A 26,365-nucleotide genomic window follows, 5' to 3' on the forward strand; every position below is an offset into this window, starting at 1 on the left:
TTAATTGTTTACATGATTTATAACTTGCTGAGTCTAGTTCAATTTCCTGGGTGATTTGTTCAATTATTTGTACATGATACAACGATATTAGCCACATTAGGGAGGGTATCATCCAGGGGTATAGATTAAAATGATTCATTGGCAGTGTTTTGATAATGTTGATGGCTGAATGTTTTTTGGCCACCAAATTGTAAACAGTGACAATATTAAAAAATTCAATAGCAATCCAGTGTCCAAACCAAATAGCAAACACAATAACCATGGTCATTGTTATTTCTAATTTAACTAGCTGATTTGTTTGAATCAATAATCTAATTATTTTAGAACCGCCATTTAGGTTCAATGTCAATAGGGTGACCAACTTAACGGTACTGTGCATAATACCACTGGCAATGTATATCCAGATAAACCAGTCATTATAATATTTTATTGTTGTTCTCATTATACCAAACTGTAGGATCAATAAATCCCAAACAACTATTAGTAAACTAACAGCAATGCCATACAGTTTAAGCCAACGACTCGGGCTTATGTAGATATCTGGAGATTTGCTATTAATGATTGAGAGTCCGCCAAAAGTGATATCCGGTGATACCATAGAAGTATCTGTCCAATGATAGCCAGGTTTGACTCCACATAATTTCCCAAACATTTTATTGATTTTTTGCCGCCATTTGTAAAAATGTTTTTTATATTAAACATAATTATTTTTTATCATATTCAAAATTTACTATATCTAAAAAATAGATATGTGTATATATTGTAATGTATTTTTGATAATTAAAATAAATAAATAAATTATTTGTTTATTTTATTTTCAATTACAACATTACTAGTACTACTGTATAAATACAAATAATTTATTTTCACTATTTTTGTATTTCATTAAATCCTAAATCAATATTTATTGCAAATATAACTAAATTATTAATAGAATAGAAATATTGTATAGAATTGCAATTAAAATAATTAATAATATTATATTATATTCATATACAGTATATTAACTTATTATAAATATCAATATATATATAAATAAATTATTTTTTGTTATTGATTTTGTTTGTAAATAATATAAATAACATTTAAATTAAAATATCATTTATACTGTATTGATTATAGAGTATAATTTAATATAACATTACTAAAAATATTATTGACTGAATTACTAATTATTTTGTAAGTAAATTAGATTTAACTTAATTAACTTGAAATTAATTTTTAATACCATTATAATAATATTAACATTTTAATAACATTATAACTATAAACTTAATTATTAATAATCTATAATCTATAATAAATATATAAAATAATTTTATATATTTAAAGCAACAAATAAATAAAAAAAATAGTCAAAATTTTAAATGCTCTAAAATATTTATTAAATATTTTAATAATTAATTCATTAATAATAATAATAATAACATTGTACTATTACAACAACAAAAAATAGTTTTTAAAAAACTTTTACATAAACTAATTTTGAATTTTCAATCTAATATACAATAAATTAAAAAAATTTAAAGTAACATTATTAGTTTAACAAATAAAAATAATACAATTTTTTCATGTATTTAATTATATAAAAAACAATTAGTTATAATCAATATTAATAGAAATAAGCCTGGAAACCTGATTTTGGCCAATAGCTGGATAAATCAAATAGATTAAACTTTTTGCTACCACTGGCACCGGTATTACTACTATCGATATGAGCCTGGCCACCATCAACATTGGCTAAGTTACGTTTTTTGCGTCCCTTTCCATGACCATAGCAACTACATTTGCCCCGATCGCATCGACCATGCTCAAATTTGACCAGTTTACAGTGCCAATCGCATTTACGTATATCGCAATCAGAGCACTGGCATACTGTAGCCGATGGGCTGTGCGGTGATGGCTTACCGGGAGGCTTATCGCAGGACGAGTGCCGGTAGCCTTCGATATCGCAAAATACGTTACAATCGACTGGTATGCCTGAAGGTCGACAGTCCATACAGAGTACACTATCGCCCACACAGTATGGTTCGGGATATTGACGGGAACAGTGTTTTCGTTTTTTGTCACACAGTTTAGCGCATTCACAACAGCCTTTGCCGTTGCATTTGCCGTATCGGTAGCCGTTAAGTATGCAGTCCAACGAGCACTGAGAGTTGCAACAGTCTTTGCAGGGTGGGTGGGTTGGTTTTGTTGGTTTTGTTGGTTTAGTACCAGTTGGTGATCCAGTTTTGTATGTCGACGATATCGGTGGTCCAGTGTTTGTAGTAATCGATGGCGTTTCTGTTGGTGCACTGGTTTTACTAGTTATAGATGTGCCCGATGTTTGCGATGTGGTTCCAGTATTGGGACCAATATTTGTAACGGTAGTGAATTGTGTCGGAATAGTTGGTGTCTGAGATCGTTCTGTAACTGGAGGGCCAGTCGGTTGTGTTTCACCAGTAGGTGTTAGCGGTGGTTGTGTCTCACCAGTAGGTGTTTGTGGTGGTTGTGTTGCTCCTGTTGGCGTTTGAGGTGGTTGTGTCGCACCAGTAGGTGTTTGTGGTGGTTGTGTCTCACCAGTAGGTGTTTGTGGTGGTTGTGTTGCTCCTGTTGGCGTTTGCGGTGGTTGTGTCGCACCAGTAGGTGTTTGTGGTGGTAGTGTCTCACCAGTGGGTGTCAGAGGTGGTTGTGTTTCGCCAGTAGGTGTTTGCGGTGGTTGTGTTTCACCAGTGGGTGTGAGAGGTGGCTGAGTTTCAGTAGTTTGTGGTACAGCTGTTGTTCCAGTACCAGGTCCAATACCTGTTACTGTAGTAAATTGTGTTGGAATAGTGGGTGTCTCTGTTACTGGAGGTCCCGTTGGCTGGGTTTCGCCTGTAGGTGTTTGTGGCGGTTGTGTTGCTCCTGTTGGCGTTTGAGGTGGTTGTGTCGCACCAGTAGGTGTTTGTGGTGGTTGTGTCTCACCAGTAGGTGTTTGTGGTGGTTGTGTCTCACCAGTAGGTGTTTGTGGTGGTTGTGTTGCTCCTGTTGGCGTTTGCGGTGGTTGTGTCTCAGCAGTAGGTGTTTCTGGTGGTTGTGTTGATTCTGTTGGCGTTTGAGATGGTTGTGTCGCACCAGTGGGTGTCAGAGGTGGCTGAGTTTCAGTTGTTTGTGGTAGTGATGTTGTTCCAGTACCAGGTGCAATACCTGTTACAGTAGTAAATTGTGTCGAAATAATGGGCGTTTCTGTTACTGGAGGTCCGGTTGGTTGTGTTTCACCAGTAGGTGTTTGTGGTGGTTGTGTTGCTCCGGTTGGTGTTTGAGGTGGTTGTGTCTCACCAGTAGGTGTTTGCGGTGGTTGTGTCTCACCAGTGGGTGTTTGAGGTGGTTGTGTCGCACCAGTGGGTGTCAGAGGTGGCTGAGTTTCGCCAGTGGGTGTTTGTGGTGGTTGTGTTCCTCCTGTGGGTGTTTGCGGTGGTTGTGTTGTTCCCGTTGGTGTTTGAGGTGGTTGTGTCTCACCAGTGGGTGTTTGCGGTGGTTGTGTTTCACCAGTGGGTGTCAGAGGTGGCTGAGTTTCAGTAGTTTGTGGTAGTGATGTTGTTCCAGTACCAGGTGCAATACCTGTTACAGTAGTAAATTGTGTCGAAATAATGGGCGTTTCTGTTACTGGAGGTCCGGTTGGTTGTGTTTCACCAGTAGGTGTTTGTGGTGGTTGTGTTGCTCCGGTTGGTGTTTGAGGTGGTTGTGTCTCACCAGTAGGTGTTTGCGGTGGTTGTGTCTCACCAGTGGGTGTTTGAGGTGGTTGTGTCGCACCAGTGGGTGTCAGAGGTGGCTGAGTTTCGCCAGTGGGTGTTTGTGGTGGTTGTGTTGCTCCTGTGGGTGTTTGTGGCGGTTGTGTTGCTCCGGTTGGTGTTTGAGGTGGTTGTGTCTCACCAGTGGGTGTTTGCGGTGGTTGTGTTTCACCAGTGGGTGTGAGAGGTGGCTGAGTTTCAGTAGTTTGTGGTACAGCTGTTGTTCCAGTACCAGGTGCAATACCTGTTACAGTAGTAAATTGTGTCGAAATAATGGGCGTTTCTGTTACTGGAGGTCCGGTTGGTTGTGTTTCACCAGTAGGTGTTTGTGGTGATTGTGTTGCTCCTGTTGGCGTTTGCGGTGGTTGTGTCGCACCAGTGGGTGTTTGCGGTGGTTGTGTCGCACCAGTGGGTGTTTGCGGTGGTTGTGTCGCACCAGTGGGTGTTTGCGGTGGTAATGTCTCACCAGTGGGTGTCAGAGGTGGTTGTGTTTCGCCAGTAGGTGTTTGCGGTGGTTGTGTCGCACCAGTGGGTGTTTGCGGTGGTAATGTCTCACCAGTGGGTGTCAGAGGTGGTTGTGTTTCGCCAGTAGGTGTTTGCGGTGGTTGTGTTGCTCCTGTGGGTGTTTGTGGCGGTTGTGTTGCTCCCGTTGGTGTTTGAGGTGGTTGTGTCTCACCAGTGGGTGTTTGCGGTGGTTGTGTCTCACCAGTGGGTGTTTGCGGTGGTTGTGTTTCACCAGTGGGTGTCAGAGGTGGCTGAGTTTCAGTAGTTTGTGGTACAGCTGTTGTTCCAGTACCAGGTGCAATACCTGTTACAGTAGTAAATTGTGTCGAAATAATGGGCGTTTCTGTTACTGGAGGTCCGGTTGGTTGTGTTTCGCCAGTAGGTGTTTGCGGTGGTTGTGTTGCTCCTGTGGGTGTTTGTGGCGGTTGTGTTGCTCCCGTTGGTGTTTGAGGTGGTTGTGTCTCACCAGTGGGTGTTTGCGGTGGTTGTGTCTCACCAGTGGGTGTTTGCGGTGGTTGTGTTTCACCAGTGGGTGTCAGAGGTGGCTGAGTTTCAGTAGTTTGTGGTACAGCTGTTGTTCCAGTACCAGGTGCAATACCTGTTACAGTAGTAAATTGTGTCGAAATAATGGGCGTTTCTGTTACTGGAGGTCCGGTTGGTTGTGTTTCGCCAGTAGGTGTTTGCGGTGGTTGTGTTGCTCCTGTGGGTGTTTGTGGCGGTTGTGTTGCTCCGGTTGGTGTTTGAGGTGGTTGTGTCTCACCAGTGGGTGTTTGTGGTGGTTGTGTTTCACCAGTGGGTGTTTGTGGTGGTTGTGTTGTTCCCGTTGGTGTTTGAGGTGGTTGTGTCTCACCAGTGGGTGTTTGCGGTGGTTGTGTTTCACCAGTGGGTGTGAGAGGTGGCTGTGTTTCAGTAGTTTGTGGTACAGATGTTGTTCCAGTACCAGGTCCAATACCTGTTACAGTAGTAAATTGTGTCGAAATAATGGGCGTTTCACCAGTGGGTGTTTGTGGTGGTTGAGTTGCTCCCGTTGGTGTTTGAGGTGGTTGTGTCTCACCAGTGGGTGTTTGAGGTGGTTGTGTTTCGCCAGTAGGTGTTTGTGGTGGTTCTGTTGTTCCTGTTGCTCCTGTGGGTGTAAGAGATGGCTTAGTTCCAGTAGTTTGTGGTACAGATGTTGATCCAGTACCAGGTCCAAGTCCTGTCACAGTAGTAAATTGTGTCGAAATAGTGGGTGTCTCTGTTACTGGAGGTCCGGTTGGCTGGGTCTCACCAGTGGGCGTCAGAGGTGGTTGGGTTTGGCCAGTGGGTGTCTGTGATGGTTGTGTAACTGTCGTAATCGGTGAAGTTGTTCCTGTATTAGGCCATTCCGGAAAATTAGTAATAGTAGTAAAATTATCTAATATTATTTTTAATTAGACTTTAATATTACTTCTAATATTATTTTACATACCTGTGCTTAATGTTGTTATCGGCGTTAGTGTACTAACCGTCCCGCTGGTTGTAAATGTGGTCAGTTCGGTAGTGGTCAACGGCGGCGATATAGTTGTGGTAACATTTTGACAGTGTTTGCAACAGTCTTTGCACGAATCCGAACATTTCAAGCACCGGCAGGTCTTGATATTGTGTTCATCAATACAATAACCGAGTGTTTTATTACAGTCGCCTTTTGGCGGAAATTTTTTGTCGCACAACCGGTCGCATAGTTTGTTGCATCGGTGGCCACACCTACACGATTCCATTGATTCGTGTTTACCTTTATAGCACTCGCCCCATGTTTTATGCCGTTTCTGACAGTAATGGTCGCAGTCATCGGGATTACAGCCAGGCTTTTGGGCTACAGTTTGGGTCAAATATTCAATTTTCAATTTTTTATAAAATACATATTTTTAAAAGTATATAATTATAATGATTTAGTTTTTCATTTATCAATACAATCAATTTTAGTAATATAATCAATAGCTAATATACTCATACTATACTAATTTAATTAAAATTTTGATATAATAAAAATTTACTAATATCTTAAATATATAAACTTAGTTAATATAATAGTTATTAAAATCTAGTTAAACTAGTTTTTTAAATCTAATTTGTAATCTAGTTCAATTTTGTTTTAGTTTTCTTATTTTTTATATTATTTAATTAGTTATTTTTTTTTTTTAAATATATAATTTAATATAACATACTTGTGTTAGTGCACGGTATCATTTCGTAGCTAAATGCAAAGCTAACGTAAGTTCCCGTAACCGATAGGCTCAGTGGTCCCGACCAGTGTTTGACAATATCTTTGTTATCGGTAGCACCGGTGTGATCATTCAGACGAAAAAAACAGTACCGATCGTGATGTAGACCAACATACGAACCGTGACAGTCGCCATCGAAACCTGACTGTCCCTTATGGGCTTGCCAATCGTCGGCCAGTATGTTCATCAAGTAGTTTTCATCCGGGTCCATCATACTCAATTTGATGCCACAGTAACCGGTCGGGAAACAGATACTGTATTCAAGGTCTTTCAGTGTTTTCAATTTGCGTCGGGCGCCCACTACGTCAAATGTCATTACCGATCCCTTATCTGGGTATTGAAATTGTAGACAACCGGGTGGTGCTAATAGTTGTTTGAGAAAAATATATATAATTTTGTTTTAAAATAAATAATTTTCGTTAAAAAATAGGTTTATACAGTATATACAAACAGACAGTTAGACAGACAGTGATAGCATACCTAACGATGGGGAACAGCAGGGCAACGATACAGTTAGTATACGCCATCGACGGTTTATGATATGTTTGTCACCGGGTCGGGGCTGATTGCATTCAATGTATATTTCCAGATTACCCTTTCTAGCCTGATCCACATGTACGTAAACTATTTATATATATATAAGTGTCAACAACAAAATATAAAATAATAATTTTTAAAAAAAATTTATATTTAAAAAAAATTAATTTTAATTAGCTTACAGTTTCGCCCAGTTAGATCGCCACATAAAATGGGTACGGTAAAAAATTTATTTTTATCGCCTCTGATGATCAACTGGCACCGGGAACATATGCCACGATCGTCGGGAAAGTCGGTTTCGAACGAATAGAAAAAGAACCAAATTTGACAGACATCGGGTCCGAAGTGTCGATTGATGACATACCGGCCCCCGTCCTGTAGATAGGCATCACGCAAGTAACCCGGACTGTCAGTATAGGCTACTGGACAGCTTACGTTCAAAACGGACAGTTTGGTGCCTTTTAGTGTAGTCGGCGACTCTTTTTCGACTATTATTAATTCATTAAATTTAAAAAAAAAACAATAAATATATAGTAATAATATTATTTAAACTTAACAAACACTCATAACCATTGAAACTATTAGTTTTTGATATTATAATAAAAACTAATCAATTGTATGTTAAATTAAATAATGAATTAGATAATTAAGAAATGATAGAGAGACAGTTAGAGAGACAGTTAGTTAGAGAGACAGTTAGTTAGAGAGACAGTTAGTTAGAGAGACAGTTAGTTAGAGAGACAGTTAGTTAGAGAGACAGTTAGTTAGAGAGACAGTTAGTTAGAGAGACAGTTAGTTAGAGAGACAGTTAGTTAGAGAGACAGTTAGAGAGACAGTTAGAGAGACAGTGAGAAACAGTTAGGAAGACAGTGAGAGAGAGAGAGAGAGAGAGAGAGAGAGATAAATGATTAAATAACTTACAAATACAGCAATAATGATTTTTTTCATAGATGCCATTATTGGGATCCAATGGATCGATATAACCTTTACAAGCATCACATTCCTCGATAGTGGCGATATAACCCCAATCGCCAAACACTGAACAATACAATTCACGATTTTGACTGAAAAAGTGTCTCAAATGTGTACTTTCAGGTATACGACTTTGACGGACAATATCCACATCTTTATCATAAATCAATTGGTGTTTTTGTATGAATGAATTAAATAAATTAATATAAAATGATTAACAATATATAATAATTTTAATATAAAAAAACAATTTAAAATATCAATATTTGTATTATTATTATTTTTCTCAATAAAAACTTTCCTATCATAATAGTAGTTAGTAATGTATGTAAAATATACAAAAATATTACAGTATTTAATATTACAATAAATATAATGTTTACATAGTGTATGAAATAACTAAAAATTGTGTTTTAAAAAAAAAAGTTTATAGTTATTTCACTGTCATAGTAGTAAAGTTTACAACGAAAATTTCTCATATAAACTTTCTTATCTTAGATATTTAATTTACATTTTTAAAAAAAAACTATTATACAAAATGCTATATATCTATATATCCTAATTTTAATAATAATAATTATAATTACCTGCTTTAACATCGCATAGTAGTAGATGACCGATAAATATGATTACCGAAGCGTAAAATATGTGATACGTGTTGTTGAGCCGCTTCATAGCGCACCGGCTTATCAGCACAGATAGTATAGATTTGATATATATACACACCTGTCCCCTAAGCACCTACTAATTGATAGTATATATATATATATTGTATAATTAATTTTTGTAACTTAAAATTAACTTTAAGTTATAATTACTACAGTATATATACTAACAATTAACTTTTTTTGTATAACGGCTCAACACTAGTGATGCCGCCAACTAAATGTGATTTTCAATCAAAAAATCACTGATTTTAATATAATTAACTTAAAATAATTGTTTTATTTTCTATTTGATCATTAATTTTATTGACGTATTAATGTTTATATTATATATATATTATAAATTGATCATAAATAAAACGCGTGAAAAAAATTGCCTAGTACATTTAGTGTTATTAAGCAAAAAAAATATCAATTGTTTTACAATTTTTTTTATTAATACTATAAAACACACGTAAAATAAAAAATAATTTACAAACTTTAAGCCCACTCATTGATAACTATTTATTAATCTATATATTATATATATATTAAATAAAATTCATATACAATTGATTGTTAAATTAGGTTTCATGATTAATAACCAAACTTTTTGTACAATAATGTTATGTTTTTATGTTTGACTCAATTAATATCTAATTTAATTGACAATTCGTGATAATTATGCAAAATATTCATAAAATTGTAAATCAAATAAACATCATTACGGGAGTAATTATTATTTATAGAAATCATTTAAACATTTTGTGATTTTATAATATATTTTGATATTTTATACCAAAATATATTAAGCAATTTTTGATAACTTATAAAAACAATACAATTTAAGTTTATTAAAATTTATTATGATAATATATAAATATATAATTATAATATATATATATATATTATAATTATATATCAGTTTTATTATTATAATAATTATTATAAATTAAATTTTATTAAATTTTAAAATCTAATATTATATAATAAATTAATTTTTACAATACAATATTAAAAACTTTATGTTTTACGTAATATTTATTGCAAAATAATAGTAAAAATTAATCAAAATTATATATATTTTTTAAATATTATTAATTTATTTATTAAAACATATTGATATTAAATTGAAAATTAGAACAAATTAAATAAAATAATTAAATAAAAAAATTTTAAATAAATTCTACAAATAATCATAAATAAAATAAATAAATACATAATTAAATAGAAAATTTTAACTAACAAAATAAAATTTACTATCTATTTTATAGCTGAGGTTTTAACTAATCAAATAGTAGGGGTACTGTCCATCTAAGCTACCATAGCCCACCGGAACCACCATGGTGTTGTTGCTTATGATGTTGGTTATGTTTGTGCTCACTGTGCCAGTTGGGTTCCTGGTGTGACCATTTTTTATGGCCATGATCACCGTGACCGGAGCTACCGTGTTTGTGGCCATGAATTTTCCAGTGCTATACAAAAGTATTAATTTTATTTTTAATTAGTTTAGTAATTTTGATAACAAATTTAAGTACTCTTTATTATAATTATAACTAAAATAATCTACTAACATTGTTTTTGCCATAATGTTTATTACCATGTTTATCGGCAGCACTATCATGATAATTTTTCGATCCATGTTTATCACTTTAAATATTAATATTTAAGTATATATATTGAATATAGATATATACTAATAAAAATTAGCTTATGTATACTGAAGTGGGGTGTAAGGGGCGGGGTTATTTATTTGCTATATATATATAGCATAACAAAACATACCCGTGCGAACTTTTATGATGTTGGTCACTGTGGTGTCCCTTTTTGCCATGGGCATCCTTGTGGCCTGACTCTTTGTCCCAGTTCCATTTTTTAATATAGCCAGCACCCTTATCCTTATGATAGGTCTGCTTGTCTACCCAGGTATCGTAATCAGATTTTTTGCTGCCACCCTGCTTATCGGCCCATTTACTACCATGTTGTTGGTGGCCATTTTTATGATGATGTTTATCAGCTATCAACAACAACAACAACAATAATAAAATTAATGTGTAGTTAATTATTAAATAATAATTTTTAGGTTATAAAGTATAATAAATAAACCAATAGGTGCTTTTTAATAAAGTATAAATTATATATATATATACTGTATATATATATCATATATCAATATTATTATTGGTATTATTTTTAGTAATAATAATAACATAAATTAAACTAACCCCACTGTTCGGCACCTCCATGTTGATCGTGTCCCTGTTTACCGTAGGCGTCCTCATATTTTTTATGACCACCCTGTCCCCAATCATGATGACCATGACCGTGTCCACCCGTGTAATGTTTGCTACTATGTCCACCATGTCCACTTTCACTGTGTCCGCCAATATTGTGTTCAGTTTGAGCGGTGTCCAGATCGGCTGGCAGTTCGACTAACTGTCCATAGTTTATGGCACCGTTTCCAGCGTACACATCGGTTGGCACAACAAGCACCGGTACCTGAGCTAAGTCGACAACACCACCACTACCACCACTATTATCCACTCTTTGACTAGTAATTCTGTGAACACATAGTATAACTGAAAATATTGATAGCAAATATTTTTGTAACATTTTTATTTGAAAGTAAAATTCAAAACTAAAGTTTTTTTTAACAATAAAACTTTCACTTTTGTTGTTGTTTATGAAAATAATATTTTTATTTTGATATTTTAAATATTGAAAGATCAGTGGTTTATATATTAGTGTAGATATTGTTTGTGTAATTAAGTGAAAGTTATGAATAATAATTATTTTTTGTGTGTTATATAATTAAACTTGAATTTTTGTTTCACATTTTTTCGCTTAATTTTTTTATGTGTCAATAAAAACATGGGTTTTTAGGTTTACCGATGATTTAAATTTAGATATCATACTAATTAATGCATACAAAAAATACATAATACAAAAAAGTTTTGTCTTAAATATGCACATAATTATTATATAGTAATTAATAACATTTTTTCTGTTTGAAAAAATGCTAAAATAATTAAAAAAAATACAATAATTAATTATTTCTGTTATATATTAATATTGTACATTTAATATACTGTAATTAGTTTAAATTGCTTTCGGAAATTGATAATTTTGTGAAATAAAAAATAAGTTTATATGATATATCAGTAAATTATTTAAATATTTTTTATGTAATAAATAAACATAAATTTTTTTTATATTTCAAATATTATTAGTTATATCTTAATTAATCAATTTTTAACTTAATTTTTAAATATTTTATTATTAAATATTTATATTAAATTAATATAAATTTTTTAATGGTAAATTAATAATAATTTTATTATTTTAATAATATTTTTACTTAACTACTTAATAGTATTAAAATTATTATTAAATAACATTTTTAATTTTTTTTAAATATCCATCATTATATATACAGTACTATTTAAATTATATTTAAATTAAGTTACAGATAATTTTAACTCTAAAAAAATTATTTTAATTATAAAGTTAATATTATAATATGATAAATTAGTTTAAATTATAATTAAATATATTTATTATACTATCTAATAAATTATTATAGATTATTTATGTTAAACATTAGTTTATAAAGTTTTAGGGCATTTAATCATATGGTCTACCAATAAATTAAAAACTAATTATATTTTGTAATTTAAAGCATTTTAGTTGAACATGACTTTGTGTTATACTTTTAGTTTCATTGTTACAGTCGTTAAGCACAGGTATATCATAAACATGAATTGTATGGTCAGTACAATCACTTATTTAGATATTTAAAAAAAATGAGTTTTTTTTAAATAGCTAACAGTATTAATATTTGAAGTATAATAGAGTTATTAATTGTAAAATGTTTGATATTAATGACAAAAAAAATATTAACTTTATATCTATTTGATAATTAAATTAGTATTTATTTAAATACAAATATTTATAAATGTTAATTATTTTTTTAAATATAAAATATTTATAACTTATATATAAATATTAATATATATTAACTTTAAATAATTTATTTATTTTTAAAAATAATAATTTATTATGGAAATTCAAAATACACCAACAAAATATTAAATACAATATTAAATAAATTAATAAATATTACCCCAGGAAATCACAAAAATTACAAAACAATACTAGAAATTGTATAAAATATTACAGTTTTCTATATATACAGTATATATAACTTATTTATATAATTATATAAAAAAATATACAGTATATATTATTGCCTTATATTTATTCAACAAAAAAAATATTATAGATATATCACAATTATTGAGGAGAAAAAATAAATAAATATTTAATTATATTAGTAATCAGATCCCTCGTAACTGTTATGTCCATCATAGCTATGGTCGCCAATATCATCGCTGTGCACATCATGTGAGTCGTAGCCAATATCACCATGATAATCACCACCACCACCACCGTAACCACTACCATGATCACTATGACCACCATCATAACCTCCATATCCACCATGGCTTCCATGTCCACCGGTGTTGTGATGCGAGTATTTAGTATTTTTATGATGTTGCTGCCAATGAGGACCCTGATGAGCCCATTTTTTATGACCATGGTGCTTATCACCGGAGTTGCCATAATGTTTGCCATGGTCTTCCCAGTGCTAAATTATTACGAACACATAAATTTAATTGTGTAAAAAAATTTTTTTACTAAAAAAATAATTACTTATATAAATTATATTATTAAAAATTTTACTTTTTTAGCATCCTGGTGCTTATGGCCATGTTTGCCAGCGTGACTGTCCTTCCAAGTTTTAATACCATCTTTATGTCTATAAAAAAAATATTATTATTATTACAGTTATAATTATTTTTATTTAAAAATAGCACACATAGCAATATATTAATATAATTAAATATATACCCATGTGAACTTTTATGATGATGATCCTGATGACCACCCTGGTTGCCATGTTTGTCCTTATTGCCGGCCTGTTTATCCCAGTGCCATGTTTTTACATAGCCATCTCCCTTATCCTTATTCCAGTTAGCCTTATCAGCCCAGGTATTATGATGGGCTTTTTTATTGCCACCATGCTGCTGTGCCCATTTATCGCCATGTTTGTCCAGACCATGTTTATTATGATGTTTATCGGCTAATGTTCCCCAAAACAAAATAATAAATTTAAAAAAAACATTTAGACATTAGTTAACTAGAAAACTAACATAACAGAAAAATATATTTATTTATATATCTAACCCCATTGTTGTTGATCACCATGTTTATGACCACCCTGTTTGCCCCAATCGCTTTCATGTTTGTTATGATGACCTTGGTCCCAGCCCTTGTTACCCCATTGGTGTCCGCCAACATGTTTTTTCGACTCGTGACCACCATGATGGCCGCTATCGGCTGCGTAATGGTGTTGCTGATGATGGCCAGTAGTTTGGGCGGCAATTAAATCGGTAGCCGACATCATACCATCACCATTGTTGTTGTTGGCGACTACAGGTGCCAATAATGCTTGACTAGCACCTGTACCTTGAAATAGTAGGTCCGGATCGGGCATATGATCTAGTTGAACAATGTCTAATTTAAAATGATTTTGTTGATTTACTGCATTGGCACATTGGAAATTAATAATAATATTAAATACTATACAAAAATTTACAAAACAATTTAATAGTATATGCATTTTTAACATTTTTAACACTTATTTTTGTTATTATTATTATTATTGTTTTTTTCTAAATAATACTTTTTGTTTGTTTGTTTTCAACACTTTATATACTATACAAAAAAAAAATAAAATAAATTATAACTAATAAATCTAAATAGACAGTGAAATTAATTTTGTTTTTGTTTAAATAAAAAGTTTATGTTGTGTTTTTTGATTTTTAGGTTTGATTATAATTTATGTTAAGTGTTAACTAGTATTGTATTATTTATTTTAGTAAATATGATTAGTATTGATAAATTGCAATTATAATTATATGTGTGTGTGTTTACATGATTATATAGTTAATACGAATAATTAGAAAAAATAAAATATAAATTATCGATAAAAAAACAAATTATATAATAATTAACTAAACTGTTTAATTTTATAAACATGCAATTTGTTTTCAAAATAAAATTTATAAATGCTTTATATAGATAAAAATCTATGTAACATAAACTAAATGAATTTAAATATTTTTTTAATAAATTAAAAATTATTAAAACATTATAATTTTTTTTTACTATTTTATATAAAAATAACTTTTTAACATTACACAATTTAATATTATATACAGTAGTACAATATATATACAGTATATACATGTATAAATGTTATATACATTTTAGCATTAATTAAAGTTATTATCTAAATAGATAGCAATACTGTAGATATATGTTTATAAAGTTATAAAATAACTAAATGCAAATAATTATATAATAAGGTAGTAAAATAACAAAATTTTGTCGTATTTTATTTATAATATTTTTTATCTAAAAGTTTAAATATATTTTTTTAAATAATAGAAAAAAGTTATTTTAATAAATTTGGCATAAATATTAGTAAAATTAGTATTTTTAAAATAATTAATATATATAAATTTAATCTATATTTAACCAAACATCTAATGAGTTATTTAAAGTATTTTTTAATTTTATTATATAGTAAAATCATATAATTTTACTAAATTTTTAATATAATATAATAATTTTGAATATTATTTTGTGAATTTAATTACAATATTTATTTTAAAAAATAACATTAAATGAATTAATAAAATTAAGTTTATGTTATTTATTGAGAGAAAAAATACTATACAACTGCAGTAGTAAAACAAATATGGTTTTATATATTAATTTATTTTTTTATATATTAACCCTTTATATTGATATCAAGTGACAAAAATATAAACATTTTAAAAAAAATATTAATATAAATTTAATAAATAAATATTTAGATAATTTATTTTTTAATAAAAAAAGTTAATATTCAAAATGTTAAAACAATATTTATTGAATAATATTAATCTATTTATAATAAAAATATGTTTAGTAATCATTAGTATATTAGTTAAATATGACTGTTTTGGACAACAAAACAACAAAAGATATGTTAGTACAACATCGGGTATCGTTGAGGGACATGAGTTAGAGGGACTGGATGTCAACGAATATCTCGGCATACCGTATGCCGAACCACCAGTCGGTGATCTCAGGTTTGCCCGACCGGTGCCGCTATCGATCAGGAAAAATGTTAGTAAAGATGTGTTTTTTTGTTTTGTGTTTTATTTTAAATTTATAAATTTGATTTTCTTCAAAAAAAATATCTAAAAATAATATAAACAATAGCTAATAAAATTGAAAAAATTAATTTAATTTATGAACTCAAAATCATTTAACCTTAAACTTTTGATCTTATATTCATATCTATATTAATGTAACTGATATAACAAAAATATTTGTTAATAATATTTATAATAATTAATATTAGAAATTATTATTCTCTTATTGAATATTATTTTTTTATTTATCATAAATTATTATAATTATACATTCAATGTGATTTATTGATAGTAATAATAAATAAAGTATTAAATAAAGTAACAATTTAAACTAAAGTTATATTAATTCAGTAATGTAAATTAAATTTGGGATTAATAATAAAAATAACTTACATATTGTATATTAAAATTATAGATTTTTTTTCACAAATAAAAATAAAAGGCTAGTTTAAATAAAAAATATTTACATTACAATAACAAACCCAACATTACTGTATTTCTAAATATAATTAATTAATATTTATTTATTTATTTTGAAAATAATAAATTAGGTAACCATAGGTCTAAAAGATCGTAGTGAAGGTGTTTGGTGTATACAAAATGCCAGTCCATTATTTAAGGCCGAATTAGGCCCTATTCCCGAATCAGAAGATTGTCTACATTTGAACATATGGTCACCGAAACAGTTTCATCTATACGATGGTCGTCCGTATAATAAACTAAAATCAGTAATAGTTGTGTTTCATTCGGGCGGTTTCAGTACCGGATCGGCCTACATGGAAACGGCCAACGGTAGCCAAATGGCAACCCGTGACGTAATAGTAGTATCGCCTAACTATCGGCTCGGACCGCTTGGTTTCTATATGCTAGACCCTGGCGACGACTCGGCACCGGGCAACGTAGCCTTTTATGACCAGCTATTAGCACTTAGATGGGTGAGTTGTACAACATATACAACATCATATGATCACTTTTAATCATACCAGTTCCGCCACACACACACACACACACACACACACACAAACACACTTACATACTGTATATATACATACATAAGATTCATAATAATATTGTTGGCTTTGGCGGCGATCGTAATCGTATAACAATTTTTGGCGTCAGCACCGGCAGTATATCGGTGTCGGCTCATATTATATCACCTATGTCTAAAGGATTGTTCAAACGGGCCATAATGGGCAGCGGTGTACTAAATTGGAGCAAATTTCGGGCATCAATGGCTAAAGAGCAGGCCATCGAGAAAACCCGTGAACTGGCCAAACGTAATAACTGTTCGGACAGCCAATCGCTGGCCAAATGTTTGCGTGCCGTAGCCGATCCAAAACAATTGCTGTCGCTGCCCGCTAAACATCACTACTTTGAGTATATATATCCCATTGAGGGCACAGAGTTTTTGCCACATTTGTCGAAAAAAACGTTTGAATACCTATTATATAATCCAGGTATTAAAATCGATAATTTTTATTTATTTAAAAATAATTATTTAAATCATATTAGAGTCAATATAACAACAACAAAAATAATAACAATTAAATCAAACTTTTTAAATTTTTAGTATATAGATACATAAAATCATAAATAAGGTTATTTACTTTAGTATTGTAAACTGTCATAAATAAATTTTTTATAGCAGCAAAAAAAATTATTTTAAAAAACATAAAACTATAAATATCTAGTCCTTAGTTTTTAATATATATTTATAATTTAATCTAGATTAATACTAAATTAATTTGACATACCAATAAAATAATCTAACCTAACCCTTATATATATCAAGGTTAAGCAAGGGGTAGGGGGGGTGGGTCAATCCAAATTTTCTCTTTACACCCATTGATTTTGGATTTTTGAAAAATTCTCGTTTAAAAATACAATAAAAGTCTACATCCCACCCTAGACCCCCCTCCCAAGATTTTTCGAAAATTTTGTAAATTGACCCCTCCCTAGACACCACCTTAAAATCGAAAACCTTGCTTAACCCTGAAATATATATATATATGTACTGTATATAGATATTGACGTAATGGCCGGTACGGTAGTCGATGAGGGGTCGTATGTTGCGTCGTTTATGAGACCAGAAATCATTGATAGCCTGGACTATAAAAACATGACCATGGACATATTTCACAAATTGATTGATAAATTAAGCCAAATTTATTATAATAAAATTGACATTGATAAAATACTAGGCTATTATCTAGTTAAACCAGATGCCAGCAAACAATTGTTGCAACGTACATTTTTAAATCTAATTGGCGATATGTTAGTTAGATGTCCATTGTATATTTTTGCCAAACAACTGGCCCTCAATGGTGACCTAGTTTATTTCTATCAGTTTAATCATACAAGCACAAATGGCTACGATTGGCTAAAAACTTATTTGAAAACATTGGACATCGAAACTAACGGTGCCATACATTACAATGATTTCAGATACTATTTGGGTCGACCAGTGGTCAATAGGGAGATTTTTGATGAACTGGACGCTAATTTTAGCAGCAGATTGCTAACTGTTTGGACTAATTTTGCTAAATTTAGGTAAATTATTTTATTATACTTTATGTATTTTTAGTTATTTAGTAAAAAAAATAAAATTTGAACAAACATTTTCAATACAATGCATTTAATAATTAGTTCAATTACAACAACAAAATATAATATCTTTAATTATAAGATTATAAGACAATAGTTATATATATATATATATTAAAATTTTATTTATATTTTGAAAAATTATATATTTATTTAATTTATAAATATCTTAATTATTTTTTATATAATGTGTATTTTAATTTTAATTTAAAATAAAAAAGCAAACCCAGCGATCATTGGCCGGTACTATTGAATCCAATTAAGCCAAACGATGAGCCCATAGTTAAAGACTTGAACCCATACGACAAAACAAAAGTATTGATTAATCCGTTTAAAAATAATTGTGAAAATATTTGGAAACAATACTATTTGTAACCATAAGATATACATATATATATATAATAAATAATACAATATTTTTTTTGATTATTAAAAAATTTAATAAAAATAAATGAAATATAAATTTAAAAAAAAGTTGTATATTGTATTACTGTATAATAATATTGATTTATTAGATTAATATCTGATCTAATACTGTATTATAAAAATTCTAATATTATATTAATAAAAGTTAATAAATAGTTATATCTATAATAATATATAAGATTATATTTTATATCACAATGTTTTTTTTTTTAAAATATGAATAGTATATTAAGTATGACAAATATAATTTTAAAAAAGTATAAATTATAAATCAATAAAGTTTTTTTTATAACTATGTAGCACTATTTAAAAAATAATTGTATTAAATATTTTAGATATTTGATGATTGCATTAATTAGTTAATTTTAAAACTAATTAATTAATAGTGTATTAAACATATGGTTTAATTTTATAATACTGTACATTAAAAAAAAAATATTATATTTATTTGTATAAACAAATATACAGTATATGTTTAATGATATTTAATCAATAAAACATTTGATTTATTATTATATTTCCAATCAACAAAAACAAAATAAAATGTCAAATTATATAATATCAATGATAATTATTCGATATCTATTAATATCAATAATAATAATCATTATAATAGTCAATAGAAACAATGGGAATATGTATGCACCGGACGATAAAGTTTTTATAAGTACAACATCGGGAGTGGTTACCGGCTATTATTTGCCACAACTAGACGTTAACGAGTTTCTTGGCATACCGTTTGCCGAACCGCCTGTCGATAATCTAAGATTTGCCCGACCGATGCCACTATTGAAACAATCAACTGTATGTCAATAAAATGATTAACTTAATTAATGCTAACTATCGGTGCTCTCTCTCTCTCTCTCTCTCTCTTTATCTCTCTATTAATAGACAATAATTGATGTTAACAAAACATCTGGTGGTATTTGGTGTATACAAAATACAAATTCAAAATACAAAAAATGGTTGGGATCAAACATCCACGAAACCGAGGACTGTCTAGTATTGAACGTATGGGCACCGATACAAGGCTATCTGCGCAACGGCCGTCCCTATAATAAACTAAAGCCGGTGCTGGTCAAGTTTTATGGTCTAACATTTAGCCAGGGATCGGCTTTCATGGACAGCAGCAACGGTAGCGTTTTGGCGGGTCACGATTTGGTGGTTGTTTCGCCTAACTATCGGGTCGGACCGTTGGGCTTCTATATGTTAGATGACGACTCAGCGCCCGGTAATGTTGGCTTATATGATCAGGCATTAGCACTTCAATGGGTTAGTAGTAGTTTTATTATATTTAAAATTTGACGTACCAGTATATATATAAAATAATTGACAAAATAGGCGATAATGGTTATTTTGCCATAACTTCTATATTTAATTGAATTTGAAAAATATTTTTTTTAAATATAATTAAAATAATAATCAATTACTACACTGATTACTAATAGATTCAAGATAACATACGTTCCTTTGGAGGCGATCCTAATTTGGTAACAATTTTTGGCGAAAGTGCCGGCAGTCTATCGGTTTCAGCCCATATCATATCACCAGTTTCGAGAGGTCTGTTCAAACGGGCCATTATGAGCAGCGGTGCACTAATTTATAGTAAAATATCGCCGACACTCAACACCAGCCAAGCATTGGTAATGGCACGCAAAATGGCCACAAAAAACGGTTGTCCCGAAAACGGATCGATAGTACAGTGTTTGCGCAAAATAAACGACACAAACAAACTGTTGAACATTCCGGACAAACTGTTTGACTATTCGTTTACCAGACCTGTCGAGGGAACCGAGTTTATACCGCATCTGACTAATCAAGCGTTTAAATATTCACTATTTAATCCTGGTTAGTTTTCTGTTATTTATTTTATTTTATTTACACAACACTAACAAACAAAAATAACATAATTAGCTAAATAATACTGTATTATACATATATATATACAGATTATGCCACTTAAAAGTTTAAATTTGAGTTATATTATCTAATGCTTTAGCAAGGTACTGTATATAACTTATCTATTATAAGCTAACTGTATACTAAATTACCTTGCTTAGCGTAAAGTTAACTGTACACGTACACATATTACTCAAATTTATACTTTTAATTGGCTCATTATCTGTATATATTTATATATATATAGATATAGATGTATTGGCCGGCACAGTGGATGATGAGGGACCTGCTATGGCATTGATAATGTTTCCAGAGATCACCGAAAAAAATATGACACTTGACTTATATAATCAATTGTTGGTCAAATTGAAAGCTAAATATCATATTAAAGATATGGAAAGCATTAGCAAACACTATATGATTGGCATCGATAGCGATGATCCAAAACAATTGCAACGCGGGTTTGTCAACCTGTTGGGCGATATGATGATTACATGTCCGACCTATACGTTTGCCAAACAATTGGCCATTAATGGCGAAAATGTATTTTACTTTTTGTTTAAATATGAAAACTACAAAAATAGTTATGTCAATATGAGTAATTCATTTGGTATTGGAAAAAGGGGTGCCCAACATGGCAGTGATGGCGACTTTTTTATTGGTAAACCATTGATAGACAAACAGTTATATAATAATGAAGAGGAATATTTTAGCCGAAAACTCTTGTACTTATTAACAGCTTTTGTTAAATATGGGTAATAATAATAATAATAATTATAATTATAATTATGTAGTAGTATATAGAATCTATATTATAGATAGATATATAAAATTATAATTTTTTTTTAAAAATAATATTTAATTAAATTTTATTTTATTTTTTTAAAACAAATACTAGCCGTCCAAATAACAATTGGCCCAGGTTAATGTTACCGATAAATTTGAATAATGATATTCAAATAAAATTGCTTAATATAAACGATACGGTAACTATTTTAAAAAGTCCATATAATGAAACATGTGAAAATGTTTGGAAAGATTATTATATGTAATTGAAATTTTTTTTACAGTATTTGTCTTATATTTATATTAGTTATAATTTATAATAACTAAAATAATAATTTTTTAAAAAATACATCATCTAGGATTTTTTTAATTAAATACGACATAAATTTTAATAATTTTCTAATATTTTTTAAAAAAATATTTGTCTTTTTATAATATGTAATATTCTTAATTAAAATAAATATTTTCATATAAAGTTATAATGTTTATCAAAAATGTAACTTATTTGATTTTACAGTAAAACTGTAATTAATATTTTTTAATAAAAGTAATAAATATGTTTTATATATTTATATTTAGAAATAAATTTTTAAAACATAATAAATACTATAATAAATATATGGCATTAAATAAATAATATTCAATTTAAAAATCAAATAATAATTATAAATATTGTTGTTTATTAAGTGTTAAATTAATTTAATCATGGTAGCTAAATCTAATCTAATTATATGTAATTGTATGATAATAATATTAATTTAAACATGATAATTTTTTTAGTGATTAGATTAGTTATCTACAGTTATCAATCTACCGCCACTACTAGCACTTATACTAACAACAATGATGATGATAATGGACTACTTGTTGCTACGACATCGGGTATTGTTAAGGGACATCCCATACCAGATATAGGTGTTAACGAATATCTGGGTATACCGTATGCCGAACCGCCAATCGGTAAACTACGGTTTGCCCGACCGGTTCCACTAAGACGTCCTGAAAAAGTTAGTATTTATTATATATATGTAAAACATTAGTTGAATTTTACGCCATTTACTCATTTGACGCACCAATAGATTAAAAAAAAAACTAATTTTATTTTTATTAAAACATTTTATTTTAATATGAAATTGTATTACAATTTAGTTTATATGTTGCAGTCGTGAAGCACAGGTATATCTAAGCATAAAATGTAAGGTCAGTGCTGACCCTTATATAGAGATTTTAGGCAATACTTGACCCATAAAATAGTCGGCAGTTATTTGAAAAGTAATTACTTTCTATAATTTGCAAAAATGCTAAATTTAAGTCTATTTGATAATTAAATTATTGCTATATTTTAGTGAAATATAGATATTTTAAAGTTATTTTCAAACATAAAGTGTTTATACTTTACATATATATATAGTGTATAGAAATAAATTAATATTTAATATTATACTTTAGTTGTGACGCAAATGTTTTTATTAAAGAGTTTAGAGTAGAATAAATATAATACTATACCCCCCCCCGTGAAATCGAAAACCTTTAGCAACCCTGATTTAATAGAGTAAAATAAAAATAATGTTGAATATAGAGGAGATGGGAGGGGTAAACTTATTAATGATTTTTACGACATTTTATTTTTAATTTTGTTAGAAAATGTTTGAGTGTAGTTAAAATCTTTAAGCAATAAGATGACCCCCCCCAATTATAATCTAAGTGCTTAACCCTGATAACATTAAACATATTGTAAAGTATAATTTCTAAATGTTTATAATGTAATAATAGCTAATAGTTATATTTTAGATGTTATTTATTTTTAAACATCATAAAAACTTATTGAATTTACAAATACTATGATATAATTATAATATTTATTTTTTTTACAAATATACTCTACATAAACAATAGGAAATTATTGAAATAAAAACTAAACACGATGGTGTATGGTGCATTCAAAACGTCCACAAAATTTTAAGTATATTTGAAAATTTTAAAGAAAATGAGGACTGTCTACATTTAAACATATGGGCGCCCAAACGGGTATATCTGCAAAGTAGGCGACCCTTTAAAAAATTAAAGCCTGTTGTGATCATCCTATTTCCCGGTGGATTTAGCTACGGTTCAGCATATAGTGAACAAACCAATGGCAGTATTTTAGCCACTTATGGCATTGTAGCCGTTGCTATGAACTATCGTATCGGACCGTTAGGCATGTATATGCTGGACGACGATTCAGGTCCGGGCAATGTTGGATTTTATGACCAAAATTTGGCGTTTAAATGGGTTAGTAATAGATTATTATTTTTTTTTTAAATTTTATTTAAAACACAAATTATAGGTCCAGCAAAACATACATTCATTCGGTGGTGATCCCAATACTGTAACCATTTACGGTGTTAGCGCCGGTAGTTACTCAGTGTCCACACACATTGTGTCGCCGTTATCTAGAGGTTTGTTTAAGCGGGCAATTATGAGCAGCGGTGCTCTTATCTGGAATAAAAATAAACCAGTTTTGTCTAAAAAAGCGGCCATGAATTTAACAAGAAAACTGGCCATAAATAACAACTGTCCACTAGACAAACCAATAGCTCCGTGTTTACGGGCCGTTAAAAATACGGATAATCTATTGGAAACTAACAATGCCTTTGAATTTACGGTTCCCATTGAAAGCACAGAATTTTTTCCACAACTATTTAATAAAGCGTTAAAATCTTTTAATTATAATAAAGGTATTGTTATATTGATTTCAATTCATTAAAAAAAAACATTGAATTTTAATTATCATTCACACACACATACAAACAAACAAACATAGATATCGAGGTGATGGCCGGCAACGCACACGATGAGGGACCGGCTATTTCGGTCGTAACGTTTCCCGATATACTATTACCGGACATATCGATAGAAAATTTTCGCCAATTGTTGGAAAAGATGAATGCCCAGCACCATGATTTCGATATCGACAAAATTATCAAACATTATACATCAGATATCGACACATCCAAACATAACCAGAATCGCCGTCGATTTACCGAAATCTACGGCGATATACTCATGCGTTGTCCGACCTATACGTTTGCCAAACATTTGGCTATGAATGGGGAACGGGTTTATTATTATGATTTCAATTATTATTCCGAAAATAATCCCACTTTATGGTTATTGGAAAAAACTGGTTTAGAGCTTAGGGGTAGCCAACACGGCATGGATGGCGACTTTCATACCGGTGTTCCGCTCAGATATCCAGATAAATATAGCGAAGTTGACAAAAATTTTACCCAATATGTTATGGAAATTTGGACTAATTTTATTAAATATGGGTATATATATATTAAATTAATGATTACTATAAAGTAACGCAATTGTCTAACTAATTAATTTACTATTTTATTAAATATGGGTATATAATATATACTATATATATATATTCAATAGTTTATAATAATCAAATAAATTTAGTAATCTTCGTTTCCTATTAACAGTGATTAGTCTATTTAGTCACTAATCAATAACAATAAAATTATAATGTAATTATTAAATATATTTTTTGAGAAATTTACTACATTTTAGCAAATTTTTATACAATTTAATTTTGATTTTTAGTTATTCAATAGTACTTATACTACTTTACAATCCGTAGTTACCTTTACATTAATTGCTACACTAAATAAACATTAAATTATTGATTATTATATTGTAACGCAATTAACTATCTAACAAATTAATAATAATAGCATATTTTATTATATTTCTTTAGTTAATAGTTTATTTAAATTGTAAAATTTAATTATTAATTAAAAAATAGTCACATTACTAGTACAGTACATAATTTTCAAAATACAGTTTATGTAAACTATTATTATTCAAAAATTTATTTTATACTTAAATACTATAAATTTGTTATACTTAAAAAACTAATTTATTATATATATATATATTAATTGTCAAGTTATCCGGGCGATGATTGGCCAGTTATGTTGGATCCGAGAAAACCAAATGAGCCGACAATAGTCAAAGATATCAATCTTAAGGATAGATCTCATCTATTAGTCAATCCATACGCCGACTCATGTGAAGGTATTTGGAAAGATTACTTTTGGTAGACAACAAAATAAATAATTAATTAAAAATTTTATAACTAAATCCAAAATTTAAAAAAATATAATATGTTATTAAAAAATAGTTGGTATATGTATTTAAACAGATCTGTGAGCTGGGGGGGGGTAAGAGAGGGTATTGACATTTCACCCTCATAAATGTTTAGGATCCTATCCCTCAAACTTTAAAACTAAAATTTTAGAAATTAACAAAAATATATTATTATTTTAAGTTATTTTATTTTAAGTGCTTGAGGGGTATAGAGGGTATGACCAATTAATATTTCAATATTTGATTTGATTCAATATATGATAAGACTATTTCAACTATTTTACCCCCACCCCTCATGAAAAATAAAAAAGATATTAAATAACAGTAATAATAATTACCTTTATAGTACGTGTAAATACTGTATTAAATAATAATTATTAAGTATCTATTTAACTATACAATAGTTATACTTGAATGTTAGGTATAGTAGTTATATATTTTATTGTATTATGTTTCTAGAGATATAAAATTGTAATTAAAGAAAATTTCCATAAATGTTATTCATTTAATTAAATATAAATTAGTGATTTTCAATAAAAAAAAATTTTATGTGCAATATACTAGTACTTATGAAATAATTTTATTTATTTAATTAA

At 29.7% G+C, this 26,365-nt stretch overlaps 4 protein-coding genes across 5 annotated transcripts; 2 read left to right on the forward strand and 2 right to left on the reverse strand.

The window, feature by feature from the left end:
- Nucleotides 1–1,597: 1,597 nt before the first annotated feature.
- On the reverse strand, nucleotides 1,598–8,893 carry LOC128963078 (mucin-2-like). 2 transcript variants are annotated; one of them, XM_054309544.1, is made up of 8 exons: nucleotides 8,839–8,884; nucleotides 8,590–8,746; nucleotides 7,952–8,155; nucleotides 7,213–7,518; nucleotides 6,974–7,117; nucleotides 6,437–6,856; nucleotides 5,701–6,084; nucleotides 1,598–5,601 (listed from the first exon to the last, which is right to left on the reverse strand). In XM_054309544.1, the coding sequence occupies exons 2-8, from the start codon at nucleotides 8,675–8,677 to the stop codon at nucleotides 1,613–1,615; spliced, it is 5,535 nt and encodes a 1,844-aa protein (XP_054165519.1). In that variant the 5' UTR covers nucleotides 8,678–8,746; nucleotides 8,839–8,884; the 3' UTR covers nucleotides 1,598–1,612. The 2 variants fall into 2 exon arrangements, with proteins under 2 accessions (XP_054165519.1, XP_054165518.1); XM_054309543.1 differs by having other exon boundaries at nucleotides 8,590–8,893.
- Nucleotides 8,894–12,976: 4,083 nt separating this feature from the next.
- LOC128963729 (histidine-rich glycoprotein-like) lies at nucleotides 12,977–14,203 on the reverse strand. Its single transcript, XM_054310243.1, has 4 exons — nucleotides 13,894–14,203; nucleotides 13,558–13,789; nucleotides 13,390–13,465; nucleotides 12,977–13,294 (listed from the first exon to the last, which is right to left on the reverse strand). Exons 1-4 carry the CDS (start codon nucleotides 14,201–14,203, stop codon nucleotides 12,977–12,979), a joined length of 936 nt encoding a protein of 311 aa, XP_054166218.1.
- A 1,412-nt stretch (nucleotides 14,204–15,615) lies between these two features.
- LOC128963730 (cholinesterase 1-like) lies at nucleotides 15,616–21,895 on the forward strand. The gene is made up of 5 exons (XM_054310244.1): nucleotides 15,616–15,885; nucleotides 16,466–16,849; nucleotides 20,393–20,792; nucleotides 21,091–21,598; nucleotides 21,742–21,895. The coding sequence occupies exons 1-5, from the start codon at nucleotides 15,628–15,630 to the stop codon at nucleotides 21,893–21,895; spliced, it is 1,704 nt and encodes a 567-aa protein (XP_054166219.1). The 5' UTR covers nucleotides 15,616–15,627.
- Nucleotides 21,896–22,334: 439 nt separating this feature from the next.
- LOC128963731 (cholinesterase 1-like) lies at nucleotides 22,335–25,723 on the forward strand. Its single transcript, XM_054310245.1, has 6 exons — nucleotides 22,335–22,362; nucleotides 22,410–22,636; nucleotides 23,526–23,900; nucleotides 23,956–24,346; nucleotides 24,433–24,940; nucleotides 25,570–25,723. Exons 1-6 carry the CDS (start codon nucleotides 22,335–22,337, stop codon nucleotides 25,721–25,723), a joined length of 1,683 nt encoding a protein of 560 aa, XP_054166220.1.
- Nucleotides 25,724–26,365: the final 642 nt, after the last annotated feature.

The sequence above is a fragment of the Oppia nitens genome, unplaced genomic scaffold, assembly GCF_028296485.1.
Source record: "Oppia nitens isolate AA-2021 unplaced genomic scaffold, nextdenovo-longstitch-racon4-pilon3 scaffold7_pilon_pilon_pilon, whole genome shotgun sequence".
Lineage (NCBI taxonomy): Eukaryota > Metazoa > Arthropoda > Arachnida > Sarcoptiformes > Oppiidae > Oppia > Oppia nitens.